Below are 14,881 nucleotides of genomic sequence, written 5' to 3' on the forward strand. Positions count from 1 at the left end.
GCTGCTGGGCTGAGGTACCGAACATGACGTCGCAAAAAGAAAAAAAAAACTCACACCATTTCCCCGCCCCCCCTTTTCTTTTTTTTCCCCCACGGACACGCATCTGCCCTTCGCTAACGCTGGAAGAACGAAAGATGCCGCCTACTACACGAGGCGCGAGTCTGCGAGCTAAGAGCAAAACAAAGTGACTGTGACGATGAAGTCCATCACCACCCGCCTATTATAAGAACAGCAGCGGACTCCCTGGGCCACACTTCTGTAACCCATTTCAGCCTGAAGTACCCTAAAGAACACAGCTCAAGTGCGCTAAAAAGATTTGAGCCCTCAGCCCAAATTCAGCTTGCAAAAATAAAGTCTGAAAAATAGTTCATCTGGAAAATACCTACATTTTCAAAACGTATGGGGTTTGTTCAGTCATCAGCCTGCAGAATTTGGGAAGTTAAATATTAGAGATTAAGTCATAGAAGCTGCACAGGCTTACGAGCAAAGAGATCCTACCTCCAGGATTACTTTGCTAAGCAGAGCTTGCAATTCTGATCCTTCGTTTACCCGGAAAATCTTTGCTAAACATAGGGTCACCATTCCCAAGACAAATGAAAAGCAAACAACAAAATAGAAAACAAATTTTATTGAATGAACAAAAGTCTAAAAGTCTCCCATTTTTGGTTAACAAAAGCAGCAACCTATAAAACCCCCGCATTCCATGACGTATCTTTTTAGGTCAAAAAATGAATCCTTGAGCAGGTATGAACATTTGTACACAGAAAGTTACCACTGTTGAGATGTGTTTGGGCGAACAATTGGATAAATTTCAAATTAAGGGGGAAAAGAAAAAGTGACTGCACATGGACACCTTAAAAAGCTTGAATTGTTTGCTGGCTGAGAGGTATATAATATCATCAGGGCTGCCAGCAGTTTTCGGCACTTGCTTCCCCTTCATACAAAATTAAAAGAGCAGCAGAAAAATGACAGTAAAGAAAAGAACTGCCAACGGAACACAGTGTTCAGCTAGCTCATTTGGCTAATGGTAAATGCAGCTTTTTAATACTGAATTTCACAAGCTTGCATTGAGCATGTCCGTGCTCTCAGGAGGCTCCAGGATAAGAGTTCAGCCACTGCACCCACAGAGCAAAAGCACTAAAGGCAGCCCGTCCTCAAACTTTCCCTGCCACAGGCAATTCCTCCCAGTCTAAAACAGGCATCCAGCTAAGGGAAAAGAAACTCAGACCTATTTGTCAAAATATGATTATCTGACTGGCAGAGTTCTACTGGGAACTAAACTGACAATCTACATTCACTGTGTAAATCTGACAAGGTTTTCTAACTTAAATGATTTTTTTTTTCTTCTTTTCACTGGATATGGGCAGCCTTAATAAAATGGAGTGTTAAAAAAGGGGGCAATGGTTGCTTTTATCCTTACACCATTTGCAGAATAACCCTTTTTATAAAGTCATATAATAAATTTTCATGCTTTTCATACTTTCACTAAGTATTTTTAATGACGTCTGTTTATTACATTGACTAATTTCTATCTGCTCTTTTGTTTTCATGGATCGGGACATAGTACAATTATTTCAAAAGAAATGATTGATTTTGCTGTATATTTACTTTTGATTGCAAAAAAGTACAATAATCTGTGCTTATCTGTCAGTTTATACATCTGATCTCATCCATTGCAACCATATAATCAGATTTATTTAATAATTATGAAGTTGTATCTTATACCATAATTTCTACTCATATGTTTTCTAGGACTAATAGATCCCTAATATGCCTTGATTAAAACTAACTTTAATATATCAACTCTTTTATCTAAAGTTAATTTTAATCATTTCCATCATAATCATTATAACTCTGATACCCGCTGTTCCTCCTCTCACGAAGATTAGATTTCTTCCACGTAGATTCTTGATGAAAGCCAGCACTGAAAGATCGACCCAGTCGTCCATGTTGTTTCTTAGAGATATTGTCTTCGCTCTCAGATTTGGAAATTCCTTGTCCTTGTGTTTGGGGTTGTTTATCCTGTCTAACATTTCCAAATGGAAAATTCCAAGGACCAAATCTTTGCCAATTAAGTCTCTGAAAGGCAATGATGCAATGAAGATTTCCTCCAACCTAATCAAAGTAAAAAGGTTCTTTGTTAAATGCACATGGGCGCCTTTGTAACATACATAGATATTTGAAATTAACATCTTGGCAGGTAACAGAATTCTTAAAACAACAAACCTGCAACAACATACAAACAAAAAAAACCCATAAAACCATATCCACAAACAAATAACTCGGCTCAATCCATTTTGATTGTTTCAAAGATTCAATTACTGCCTTCTTTCTCATCTTTTTAAGTTATCCTTTTTATCTTTGATGGGCTTGTACAACTTATCTACTGCTGGTCTTTCTATTCTCCAGCCATTGTCACACAAATTATCTCTTCATTTCTTGCTGACATTGTCTTCCATAGGGTCTCCACATTTGAAATAATCTCTTCAGCCTTTTATTTCTCATAGACTTTCAATCTGCAAATCAAAAATACATCCCCCACCCACGAGATACAGCCCTATCTATAGGAAAGCTGTATGTACTGACCATTAAGTCCACAAAACAGACATATGCATTCTTTTGTTTGATCCTACTCAACTGTACTTTCTTTCCTGCTTACATAGTCATGCACCAAAAGGAACTGTCTTTAATTTGTCCGTAGAGAATTTCTATATTTGCTGCAGCTACATTTTAAGCCAACGAGGTTAAATATTGTGACCAAATATATTGTATATGCAGATACCCTGGTTCACCCTAGCATATGCCAGACTACTGCTGTACTGTATCTTGGCCTGCAAGTAAATATAAATGACTCCGGTATGTGAGTATTTGACTTCTGTCATCAGCAATACTTTGTAACAAATTTATTTTAGTGAAGTTATCTTGCACTGCTGAAGTACAAATAAGTTTGGCAAAAATCTACCACGAACTTCCTCCCATCTTAGTAAGTCTACCTTACCTTCTTTGTTTTTCGATGCTGCAGTCCTCTCTCTAGGTGTCGAATATCTAGATATTCTGGATTTTGGGTGTTTAGGTCAGTGACAATATCTGTCCACCTACAGAATAAGGTTATTACTACTCAGCTGACATTTATTAAAACCTCAGTACCACTAAGACTCATGTATACCCACATGCAAATACAGATCTGCAGCTTTAAATAGTCTTACCAATGATTTAAAGATAAATGAAAGTGTAAAGATATAAAAGCCTCAGTATTAGAGACATCAAGCTAGATATAAAAGCGTCAGTGATTATTCCTGCTCTTGGGTAACACCTTCCAAAATAAGTAAGAGCATCATGAGTCACCAGTTGCATTGTTTACCCTTACCAATCCATCAGTTTGAGACAGAAAGCAGCAAAGTGTGGTTTAAGCAAGAAGGAACATTAGCTTTTACCTTACTTAATCCTCTCTTATCCTTTTATATTATTTTGTTCAAACGCTTTTCTGCTTTTCTCACCCACTAAATCTGTTTTTACCAGACAGCTATCAGCATAACTCACTCCTCCATTCTATTTAATTCCCATCTGTAATAAACTATCAATTCAATCATTGCCCATTCACTCAGCTCTTCAGAGTTTCATAGCTCCTTCTAGCCCCACTGAAACAAGTATCCCTATATTCCAGACCTCTTTAAGCCTACACGGCACCTTTACTTTTCTGTCAATGTCTAATTACCTACTTCTCTCTAAGACCACCCTCCAAGTTCAGAAAATCCAGTTCTACCTCAACCTTTGCCCTCCTACCTTAAGCACAGAACTTTCTGCTAGCTCTCATGGGGACCATAGCAGGAGGAAGAATGTCTTCACCATGAAAAATAGTACTGCAAAGCTTTGTATTCTATATTAAGAAACCTTTTCCTGTGCCGTTTGTAGCTCATATACCGCAGGACAAAATTCTGTCAGTGGGATGTATAGTATGCCATTTCTCAGCACAGCAACCACAGACATCATGTGATTTTTATTTTGTTGCTCTTAATCTCATTAGTCAAAAATATCCAGCTATTTACCGTTATTGACATAGTCACACCACTGACAAAAAAAAAAAAAAGGTATCTGGGTCTTAGGTACTAGGATAGATCTGACTGGCTATGAAACTGTCAAATAAGCACTTTCAAACAATTTTTCAAAGTAATTAGAGGATAAAGAAGAGGAACCAAAGAAGGTGTTGTGTGATTTCCCTCCCCCCCAGCTCTTTTCCTAATGTATCAAGAAAAATCATTCCATAATTAACTCGCGGGGGGAGGGGGAGGCAGAGCAAAGAAGCTGTTTGCTAAAACTTATGTTTTAGCCACAGAATTGGTTTCTTGAGAAATACTATTCTTTTGCACTGCTCCCTCATTTCAGAAATTAATATTAGGCATTATGAACTAGCACGTCAAGTAAAGCTGAGAAAACTATTCTATTAATTTATCATGACAAATATAATCAATGAAATTTTGACATAGTGCCCTCTAGCTCTCCTAGTCTGCATGTCTTCATACGAGCCAGACCTCATCATAAATGTATTGTTTTTATGCACACATAAGCTAATAACACAAGGGAGTACAGGCTGACCTGCACCTGAGCTAGGAGATTCTCGGTAGCAGCATAATGTCCTGTGCACACCCCAGACACAGCCTATGTACGTCCTCATCTACAGCATAAACTCCTCCAAGGTTCACACAGCCTGTAAGTTGCAACTGGCACGATCGCAGAGAGCTGAGGTGTCTTTTCTTCCTGTCTAATGTGAGCTGTGTCACACCCAAACAAAAGAAACAGGCTTTGGCTTTCAGCAGCCCACAGGTGTCCTGCCACGCGTTACAAAACTGCAGAGCCAAAGTTGAGGTGGCCTTCAAAACTTGAAGTTTCTCACTAAAGCACCTGTTTCTGTTAGAACTATAGTATATTCATTCAAAACTTGGCAACCCTTAGTACAGAAGTACAAATTGTTTTGAAAGAAATCGTATTGTTTTATAGTCTTACCAAATAACGTACCTTTTACAGTGTATTGTTGGATGTTTTCTGCTTGGCTCTCCAATTAAGATCCAATATTCTACTTCTTGCTGCAAGACACGACCTCTGTTCAATAGAAGATACAATCCTAGTAAGATTTATTGTGCATACTAAAAATAAAGAGAGATTAACATTTTATTGCTCTTTTTAGGATTTTCTAACATTTAAAATTGTTTCCTCAGCCAAACTTAAAACCAGCTCCTGCGCTATAAATGCTGTTTGCAATTGCATACAGGAAAACTTTTTGTTTCACAAGGTCTGGAAGCGAAGTAGAAGCTATTGCTTATTATTTAGGAAAAAGACAGATCCTCATTAAAAAAAAAAAGGTGTTACTCAGATGAAAGGCAGTCTAGTATAAGATCCAAATATAAATATATATCTAACAATGGAAATAAGAGTTGCGGAAAGACACATGAACATGGAATAAACGTCTTCCTCCCTATCTGTGCTAAGAGAGTCATGAAAGAGCCCCTTCCACTATTTTTAAACTACACTCCAGCTGACAGTTGTTACTAACAGCTGTAGGGTAACTTTTATGAAAACAACTGGTAACTTCAATCCCTTCCTCCTAAGCATCCAATACCACAGATTAAAAGCAAAACCCTCAACCAATACTTGTTCAAGTTTGTGAATTACTGCCAAGAAACTCAAAGCCTGCAGTAACCTTGGTCAGGGAAAATTTGTGACAGACATCAGGGCAGACTGATGAGATACAGAGGCTTGTTCTGCGACTTCCTGTGTCTAATGATCCCGGGAAAAACTACTTCAGTTTCAACTGTGACAAAACCTGAGATTTTTCTGCCTAGGGAATTAGATAGCATATGGCCTTACTGCTTGCAATCATTTGTTTATTTATAATTCCCTGCAAAATAACCATGTATGCCATCATTCTACAGATGGAAAACCAAGACACAGGATAGATTGACTTACCTAAAGTCACACTGGAAGTCTGTGGTTGAACTGGGAACTGAACCCAGGTCTCCCGAGTCCAAATCCAGCAACCTAAGATCATACAGGAAGTCTGTGGGTGACCTAAAAACTGTCTCCTAAGCTCAGCCTAGCAAGCTATGTACCCATTTATTTTGGAACTTAAATGTTTCTTAGCTTGATTGTTAAAGAAAAGCTTTCCTTTGTAACTAGAATGCAAAACAGGTAAATAAGAACTGCTGCAGAATGTGTCGATAGTGCTTCTGGAACTTAAACATAATTTTTCCCAGTAAGGTATGGGAAGATATGAAGAAAACAGGATGCATTTCTGGTCTGAACTCCAGCCTAAAATACAGCTCCTTGAACTCATTACTTCCTGTTACATTGTTAGAAGAAATCTGCTGTTAGGAATAAAATCTAATATTGACTTAAAAATATATCACTAGACTAAGAATCCATTTCAACCATGGGTAAAGTATTGGAATTTTTGCTCTCACTCATTACTAAACAATATGAATTCAAACTAGATAAAAGGCATGTTAAGTTTCTGCTCACTGGACCATATTATTTCTCAAACTCCATTTTTGATCTAGTAAACAATGTTTTTTACTTTGCTCTTCCAGTGCAGATTCTTAGTAACTGATCAAGTAAGCAAGCCATTAACTTTTTGGTAAACTTAAGCAGACTGACGTGTTGGCCTTCTGTTTTGGGCCTATTTTCCAAACTCTTCTCTCATGTGGTGTGTCAGTGAATGCAGCCTTAATAAACAACTAAGCACGTGAACAAAAAATATAGAAAAGCTTTCATTAGCCCTATGGTCACAGTCTCACACTGGGAACAAATTAGACTGAGATGATTACACTTTATTACCTTTCACACAATCACCATTTTGAACTCTAGAAGTAGAGTTAGCATTCTCTATTCCTTGATGTGACTCCACATCTTCAACACAGCCAAAGGTAGGCTTCTTGGGAAGAGAAGTGCAAGACTGAGGCTCACCTTACACACCAGTGACGTACTTTTTTAATTGTTTAGCACTCCTCACTATTGTCATCTGCTAATTTTGTGAGGGATTGTCTTCTTGTGCTCATGTTATTTAGGGTAGAAAATGGTATCAACTGGCAGTAAATTTTTCTGTACATTTCCTACAATAAAATAAGCATAAACACAGTATCTTACCTATACGCTTTACTAGCTTTTACTGGGGTTGCTTCAAATCCAATTGGGCAAAAATAGTGGTTTTGGCAATGGTAAATGTAGGCCATTGATTCATCTTTCAGTCCACGTGTTAGCTTTGCAAGAGCCCCTGCAGCTACAAAGAAAGATCACGTTGCAGTCCAGAGTGCTTTGTATCCTGTGTAATATATTCACCAAAGACCTATTTGATAATATAAAACAGTTACACTGCTTTTTAAATTAGAGGACATGACCTGACAGGCATGCACAAAATACAGTTTTGATTTCAAACTTCTCAGCATTTTATTTCCTGCCTGGTACAAAAAAAATAGCATCTGCCACCCAGTCTGGACTAGGGAAATGCAATATAAAGTATGTATTGTATTTAGATCAAAGTCATATTGAAAGAAAATCACTTGTTCTGGAAAAAAGAAAACAAAACAAAAAACTCAAAAGTGTCTTTTAACCTAGGAAATACACACTGCAACACAATGCAGTCCTGCTGCCCCAAGTCAGATGTATCACGTTTCAGTGATGCTGCTGAAACTACTGAAAGCTTTCAAATGTTTTCATATCATGAGCTTCTTGGAGCTTCCTAGTCTCAGGAACACCTCCCACACTTGGGCATACAGTATTTTGTAATGCGACTGCAGTGCTCAGTTTCAGCGAAATACTAGAAAAGGCACTGAAACATGAAAGAATTCTCAAATGGGATACCATGAACAAAAAGGGGATTCCCACTTTAATGATTTCCCCAAAAACTTTTCAGCATGGTTTTATCCTTTTAAAGAAACTTCCAGTTAGAAGATACCTACCCAGACTCTATCAAAGGCTAATAAACTGTATATGAAAGTATAATTTTTCTTTAGGTAGCACACTTGAAAGTAAACATAAAAATGCAGCTTTGTAAGCTAATTGAAAATAATGATCTAACTTTTGGAGATGGATGTTAGCTAACATCATGCAGAATGGATGAATTCACTAATTTTAAAAATTGCATTTTGAAAAGTACAAAACACTTATTAAAGACATTAATACTTTTGAGCTGAACATTCTAAGTTTTTACACAACACAGACTTCTAAAATGCCGAAATAAGAACATGCTGCTCCCCCAGGGTATTATAGCAAACACATCTTCCAGGACACCACCACAGAACTGGAAGTGCAGTGTCCTCCTGTCTACCTTAAAATTCCAGTTCTGTGATAGCAGAATATGTAGCACAGAATATATTTTACACAAATAAAAGTACAAATGAAAAGTTTTAGCAAAATAAGAGAAAAAGTAAAACCAGAAAAATCAGCAACTTGGAGCTATTTGATAGCTTATCTCAAATGGGAAGTACTACTTACAGAATTTGTCTTGCCAAATGCTACACATTGCAGGATTTTTCAGTTTACATACTGTAAGATGAATGCTTTAGGATTAGCTACGTACCAGTTTCTCCAGCTGTCTTGTTCTTCCCATGAGGCTTATACAGAACATATGAGCATCCCTTGATGTGGAAATGATCATTTATTTGCCTAAACCATCTGAAACAATAAGCTTAAAGATTGTAGTAACTCAAGAGTTATTGAATGCAATTGTCTTTCCTCCCACTTCTCCTCCACTTGACAGTTTAGGAAAAAAGTCTCAGTGTGCTACTAGGTATCTACCACATTAGTAGACTGTAGATGACCACAGTACCCTAATACAAACAAAACTTAACATCTCCTAGAGAGATAAATAAATACTCAAAGCCTTTTCCTCCATCTTGCTTTTTCAGACCTGACATAGATACAAATGGGCTGGGTTTGAAACATTGGTCCTATTGTGTTCAGTCCAGTTACCTCTAAATTCCAGTTACTCAGCCTTTAGAAAGACACTCAAGTTCTGATATGCCAAGCTTCAACCGTGATTTGTAAGCTGCACGAAGGGAATCTTCTAAGACATCAGAAGGCAGGACCCTTCAAGTAAAACTTTCTGCATATCATGTTGGGCTTCTATCACATAGGCTTCACAATGCCCAAGTGTTACGGGAGTCCCATATTGCAACTTCTCACAGCAGCACTAAGTGAGGAGCGGTCTGCAAAGATTTTGTCTCAGATATTTACTTTCCTGCATTAGAATATTCAAATTCACATCTCTGAAGATAATACCTCAATCATAAAGCCATCTTGGGTAACATGTTTGGCTCTCAGCCCTCCTGTTTTCCAGTCTGCCAAGTACTTAAAAATTATTTGACCATACAGGAAAAAAAAAAAAAGGCAACTTTTCTGCAGCACTTAGGGGACTCACACGGGAAGAGGAAGAAGAAGTCCAAATTTAACTTTTGTCTGCGAAGACTATTGACATAAAGAGGCAGACTGTTTTATCAACTTGGTCTATAAGCGTTGCTGTACCCTGACATGCTCCTAAGGAGATACAAAATCTGGATCCAGGCCTCCTAAGGCAGAGAAGGAAGTTGTCATGACACTCTTCAATGATCTAGCCAGTGTGCTACCATTAAAAAACAGACTGCTGCCACATTTTCAAATCCAGCACCCACATTCTGTGCCAAACCTTATACATTGCCTTCAAAAAATACTAACTAGATCAAATGTAACTCACAAAACAGGCAAGAGCACTGCAAAATTTTTAAATCTCACAGAAGGGTAACACACTAAAGCTTTGTCAAGATGTTCAACACTCAAGTACAATATGCTGCTGGGCCTGTTTAATCTTAAAATACCTTATGAGTTTAATTAAAAAGAAAAAAAAAAAGGACAAGTATTTTAGACCCAACTCATCAAGATCAAGAAACAACAGAGCAGAAGTGAAACAGAATTTGAAAGTCCAAGTATTCTGTGACTCCAGCCCCATCTTTTCTTTTTTTTTTTTCCCCTCTCTTCCTCCTGAACAGCTCTATGGCAGCAAAGGTACAGCACTCACTATCGCATTTTCAATTCTTACATTAATTTTTACATAAAGCTACTAGTACATCAATTTCTTTTTCAGGCTGTTTCAGTGATATTAACAAGCATTTAACATGCATTTTCAAAACCAGGAAAATGAGAGTAAAGAAAAAATTTCCTAACCGGGAGACTGGATTCACTAGAGTATTATACAACTATTAAACAAACAGAACCAAAAATCAAATAGAATTTCATGTTCACCTGATCTGTGTAGCAACATCACACTATACAAAATGGCTAGTACTAAAAACTCTTAGAAAGGTTTCTTTGGGCACTGTCAGAGTATCCAGGTATGCTTCATTATTCTAAAATTTGAAAGGACTAACTTGTGTCAGACAATTTTTTTTTAAATAAATTAACTACTACTGTATTTTTAAAGGTTCTATCCCTTAGTTTTATGTTATTTTTGCATACATTAACAATTTAGCTGCATCAAAAGAACGAGGCACACCTCATTAAAGTTGTATTTCCAGTGAAGGGACCAAACCTAATCTCCTCAAATGGAGGCTGAAAGCCCAATATATGCAAAGCTTCTTCTTGAGTAATAGGTGGTAAACTGGGAAAACAAACAAACAAAAGAGTATTGTTTAATAAAGAAATTAATCTATTTTAGACTCTCTAGAGGCAAAGCAGTTTATGTGTGACTTACCTTCCAGCTCCCAGTGTACTATATAAGAAATTCCAGCAAGACACTAAGGATGAAATTCCACAGGAAGTCTTGTATTGAGGTCGGCTAATACAATACCTAAAACAAACAACAACCCAAACACATCGGTAAGGACTCTTGATTTAGTTACAGGAGCAACCTGAACTACTTTCCTGTGTGCCATGCCACGTTATACTAAATGTTTCTACTTTGCCTGTATTAAACAAACAAACAAAAAAAATCAAATACATTAACCAATTTCTTTAAGTTTGTCAGATACTACTACCCTCTTTCATACAAATCAGTCAAATATCTAACAGCCCCATGGGAGTTCTGTACAAATTAACATGTAGGAAAATACGGTTCTGTACTAATATAATGTACAGTTTGATCCAGTCTCTTCTAATGCATGAACTTGTAGTAAGCTGCATCTCTACCAATTTACTAATGAATGTCATTCCAGGTCACAGATACCCTAGGCTAACTCTAATTTTCTGACATCACAGATATGCAATAAGAACCAGACAGATTCATTAAACTAAGTGACTTTAGTGAACTATATTAATGATATAGGTTGTACAGAACTGACAGATTCTGACCAAGTATTTCCCCGTCAAAAGAAAAACCAGGAGTAAGACATATCAGTACTATTTTAAGGTTACTTTTTTCCTGACCATGCTAATGAATTTGCATTTTTTTAGCAGTGAATCCCCACATAAATTTTTTCCTTACTGAAAGAAGGAAAAATGTTTAGGAAGAAAAATGTTTTTAGCTTCAACAGATGGGAAGGAAGCTCTCATTCTTCCTGTAGAAAGTATGAGATTTAGTTTACGTATGCTTAACACATCCGCATTTCTAATTAAAAAAAGTATGAAGACATTATTAAGAAGTTTGAAATCAGATAACTAGCAACAATGTTTACTCACAAACTGAATGGGGATAACCTTAAATACAATTCATAAATACTACCATCTCCGGAGGTCCAACACTTTCCTCTCCTTCACGTCTTCAAGAGCAGAACGCTGAGGACACTCCCTGTATTGTTTGCTTTTTTTGTCTAGGGATTTTTTCTTTGTTGCTTGTTTCTTCATGTTGCCTGCAAAACAGAATTCAGAAACAAATTAACACCTAATTTACCTTTTATATCTTTTTAAATATTTTTAGCAACAGCATGCACCTCACATAGAGATGCTGGCTTCATCAGTAAGTGCAAACTGGGACTAAACATTAATTGACAGAAAAAGCTCAAATGCATAATCAAGATTGTCAACAGGTTTGTAAAGCTGCCATTAGCTCCGTAAACAGCATTGCATTTTTCTGAATAGAATTAATGATGACCTGCCCAACTGTTTAGAGAGAGCAGTCAATCCGATTATTCTAATGCGTTAAATCAGCCATCCCAGAAACAGCCTCTCAGACCAACATGGACTTCCCATCTCCTAACATTAAATGCAAAGGGAAATGTAACGAAACACTTCACAGCCAAGCTCTGCAACCAGCTACACTTTCTGATGAAAGCTTACATGCAAATCCACTGAGAATAATATATCCCCAAGGGCTTTTCCTTTTTGTAAGCCACTGAAACAGTGGAAAATGAAAAGTGTTGGGCCACATGCTAGAGCAGGAATATTGTTGTCCCATTTTGAAGCCATCATGTCCAAATGAAATATATCACTTAAATCGTGGCAAAACTTACCATCCTGTAAGATAGTAACATTTGTTTCTTATTTTTAAAGACACTACACATACACATGAAAACGCAATGGCAATTTGCTAAATGTATTTAAGTTTTGCTAAACCAGTTTCATGCCGATAGGCAAAACAGCAATTTGACTAGCTAGCCAACTCATTAAGAAAAAATCTACAGTTTGCTCTAGATAAGCAGAGGGATTACAGGACAAAGAAAACCAAGTGTGTATGCATGTGGTTGATTCACAGTTGGAATCTGTGTCTATGCAAAGGGAGAACATGAGAGGCAGCAAAGATGCCATTTTCAAAGAAATGGGTTCCCTAACACTGTATACATATAGCAAGTAAAAACATACATAATTTTGTTACAGAAATCATCTGCTTTCCTAAATAACTGTAATGATTTCATTTACTTCTTGTCATAAGTACACCACATCTTTAATTTCAAATACATCTCTGAAAGAGCTTGAAACATTTCTGCAAGTGACAAACCTCTACTTAAAAGGTAAAAGTAATGACTGCACAATGCACTAGGTCCTACTAAAAGAAAACATACCCCAAAAACTCAAGAAAGAATGCCCAACCCCCCAAAAAAACAACAAAGAACCCCACTACAACAGTTTAGTAGAAGCCTTGTAGTAGACCCACTTCCCCAGGCAGCTACACTTGACTTTCACTCCGGCTATCTCACTCTCTCCTTCCCCAATGAGCAGATTGGTTGAAATTACACACAGGCTCTTCCACAGCGCTTTCTCAAGCGATACATGTGCTGACCACCACCTTCCACAAACAAGTTGTAAATGCAAAGCCTTTCCCTATCACATCATCAAATCCTCACCATCTCACCTGCTTTGTTCTTCAGATTTGTGGTCATGCCATTGAACTCTGATTTGTCGATTTCCCATGCCAGTGGGAGCTTTCCAAGATCACCAGACAAGCTTTCCAAGTTAGCATCCTCACTGTATATTATCTCTGAAGCACCAGTTTGAATGCTGAGTAAGCTAGGTGTGTTATTTCCAACGTTTAAGGCAGTACTGCCTGACAGACAGGCATTAACTGAAGCACTTGGGCTTTTACAAATAGATGTTACTCTGTTTAAAAAAGCATAGTCTGAGCAGATGGTATAAAATTTCTCTCGTGTATGAGTCACAGGACATCCCCATGGATAATGCCCATCTCCCCTAGACACCAAGGATGCAGCAGAGGCATCTGACATGCAGTATGGCTTCACGGGGTCATGAAGAGAAGCTTCTGAGGATTCTTTCCCAGGTTTGTTTTCAGTGTTTCCACTATTTCCAGAACCATTCTCCTTTTCTTCTTCTGAAATGTTAGGCATTGAATGATACTGAAAGAGTCTTATACAGCTAAGAATATTTTTTGCTTATGTTTTAATTACAACAGAGTTTGCATCATTGCCTCCATTGCCTCTGCAAGCTATCGACAAGGTACCTGAAAGAAAATGAGAAGTTAGTAAAGGTGTCTCAATCAACATACAACATACACAAAGCTCATCTTTGAGCTCAGGTCCAAAGCTGAAATACCCTTCAAGATACATCACAACATACACCGTGTCTTTCCCCAAGCATCTCTGGAATCCTACAAACAGCACTTTTTATGATTTGTGAGGTGCCAACAGCATACACCATAGTGATACCAGGATGAAGACATCATGAGCAATTACACTTGTAAACCAGGACATGAATAAAAAAAATAAAATTAAACAAAATTTAAAACCTTCCTATGCTTACATAGTTGTGGTTGATCACTTCTATTCCTTATAGTCACAGTACCTTGCATATGTGGAATACAAAATAATTTATACAAATTATAATAAATCACAGAAACAGCAACTTAAGGTCATTTAATTCTGAAGAATAGTGTATATTTTTGCTGCAAGTGAAATTCAAGCTTACAGAAAATTACAGTAACTATTACCTCTGGTGATTGTAAATTGACAACACTACCCTCAATCTGTTTCACCGCTTTCCTTGCACGGCTGTTAAGGGTTCCCTTTTATTTTTACGTGCCCCCCATTCTTCAAGATGTGAGAAAAGAAAGGCGTCAGATTTTGTTTATAGCAGCTAAGAATGACCAAAACAAATTTAGACGGCTGGCTTTCTTTTAATGATCTTTTTTAAAAAGCAAATTGACAGTATGCGTTATCCGTCATTTCAGCAGTTGGCACAGCCGCGGAGCGAAGACGCACGCCGCAGGCGGGAAACCTGCCACGAAGGAGGCGGGAATTTCACAAAATCACTCGAGCGCAGGCTCCAGCGACACCGACCGCTGGTCACCAGACAGAGCCGACAGCGCGGCAGTTCTCCTCCGCGGGTCTCGCAACCAAACGCAAGCAGGGCTCCACTCGGACCCGCTCCGACCGGCTCCACAAGCACTCACCCACTGGGGAACCCCACGGGGCAGGGAAGACCCGGCCTCAGCAGCGGGGAGGGGCGGGAGGGCTGGGGCGCCGCCAATCGGGGC

The 14,881-nt window shown here is 38.0% G+C and overlaps 1 protein-coding gene across 3 annotated transcripts; it reads right to left on the reverse strand.

The window, feature by feature from the left end:
- Positions 1-610: 610 nt before the first annotated feature.
- BIVM (basic, immunoglobulin-like variable motif containing) lies at positions 611-13,852 on the reverse strand. 3 transcript variants are annotated; one of them, XM_010292278.1, is made up of 10 exons: positions 13,247-13,852; positions 11,681-11,807; positions 10,715-10,810; positions 10,517-10,621; positions 8,570-8,664; positions 7,138-7,270; positions 5,962-6,033; positions 5,014-5,097; positions 2,999-3,095; positions 611-2,115 (listed from the first exon to the last, which is right to left on the reverse strand). In XM_010292278.1, the coding sequence occupies exons 1-10, from the start codon at positions 13,734-13,736 to the stop codon at positions 1,825-1,827; spliced, it is 1,590 nt and encodes a 529-aa protein (XP_010290580.1). In that variant the 5' UTR covers positions 13,737-13,852; the 3' UTR covers positions 611-1,824. The 3 variants fall into 3 exon arrangements, with proteins under 3 accessions (XP_010290580.1, XP_010290581.1, XP_010290582.1); XM_010292279.1 differs by lacking the exon at positions 5,962-6,033 and having other exon boundaries at positions 613-2,115; XM_010292280.1 differs by lacking the exon at positions 5,962-6,033 and having other exon boundaries at positions 1,343-2,115; positions 11,681-11,796; positions 13,239-13,846.
- Positions 13,853-14,881: the final 1,029 nt, after the last annotated feature.

The sequence above is a fragment of the Phaethon lepturus genome, unplaced genomic scaffold (assembly GCF_000687285.1).
Source record: "Phaethon lepturus isolate BGI_N335 unplaced genomic scaffold, ASM68728v1 scaffold21038, whole genome shotgun sequence".
In the NCBI taxonomy this organism is placed as follows: domain Eukaryota; kingdom Metazoa; phylum Chordata; class Aves; order Phaethontiformes; family Phaethontidae; genus Phaethon; species Phaethon lepturus.

Excerpts from the sequence above, each read along its gene's own strand:
- BIVM (XM_010292278.1), bottom strand. The coding sequence starts at position 13,736 with ATGCCTAACATTTCAGAAGAAGAAAAGGAGAATGGTTCTGGAAATAGT. Across the intron at positions 11,808-13,246 it reads AAATCTGAAGAACAAAGCAG|GCAACATGAAGAAACAAGCA; the intron begins GTGAGATGGTGA and ends TCTGTTTTGCAG. Across the intron at positions 3,096-5,013 it reads CCAACAATACACTGTAAAAG|GTGGACAGATATTGTCACTG; the intron begins GTACGTTATTTG and ends CTTATTCTGTAG.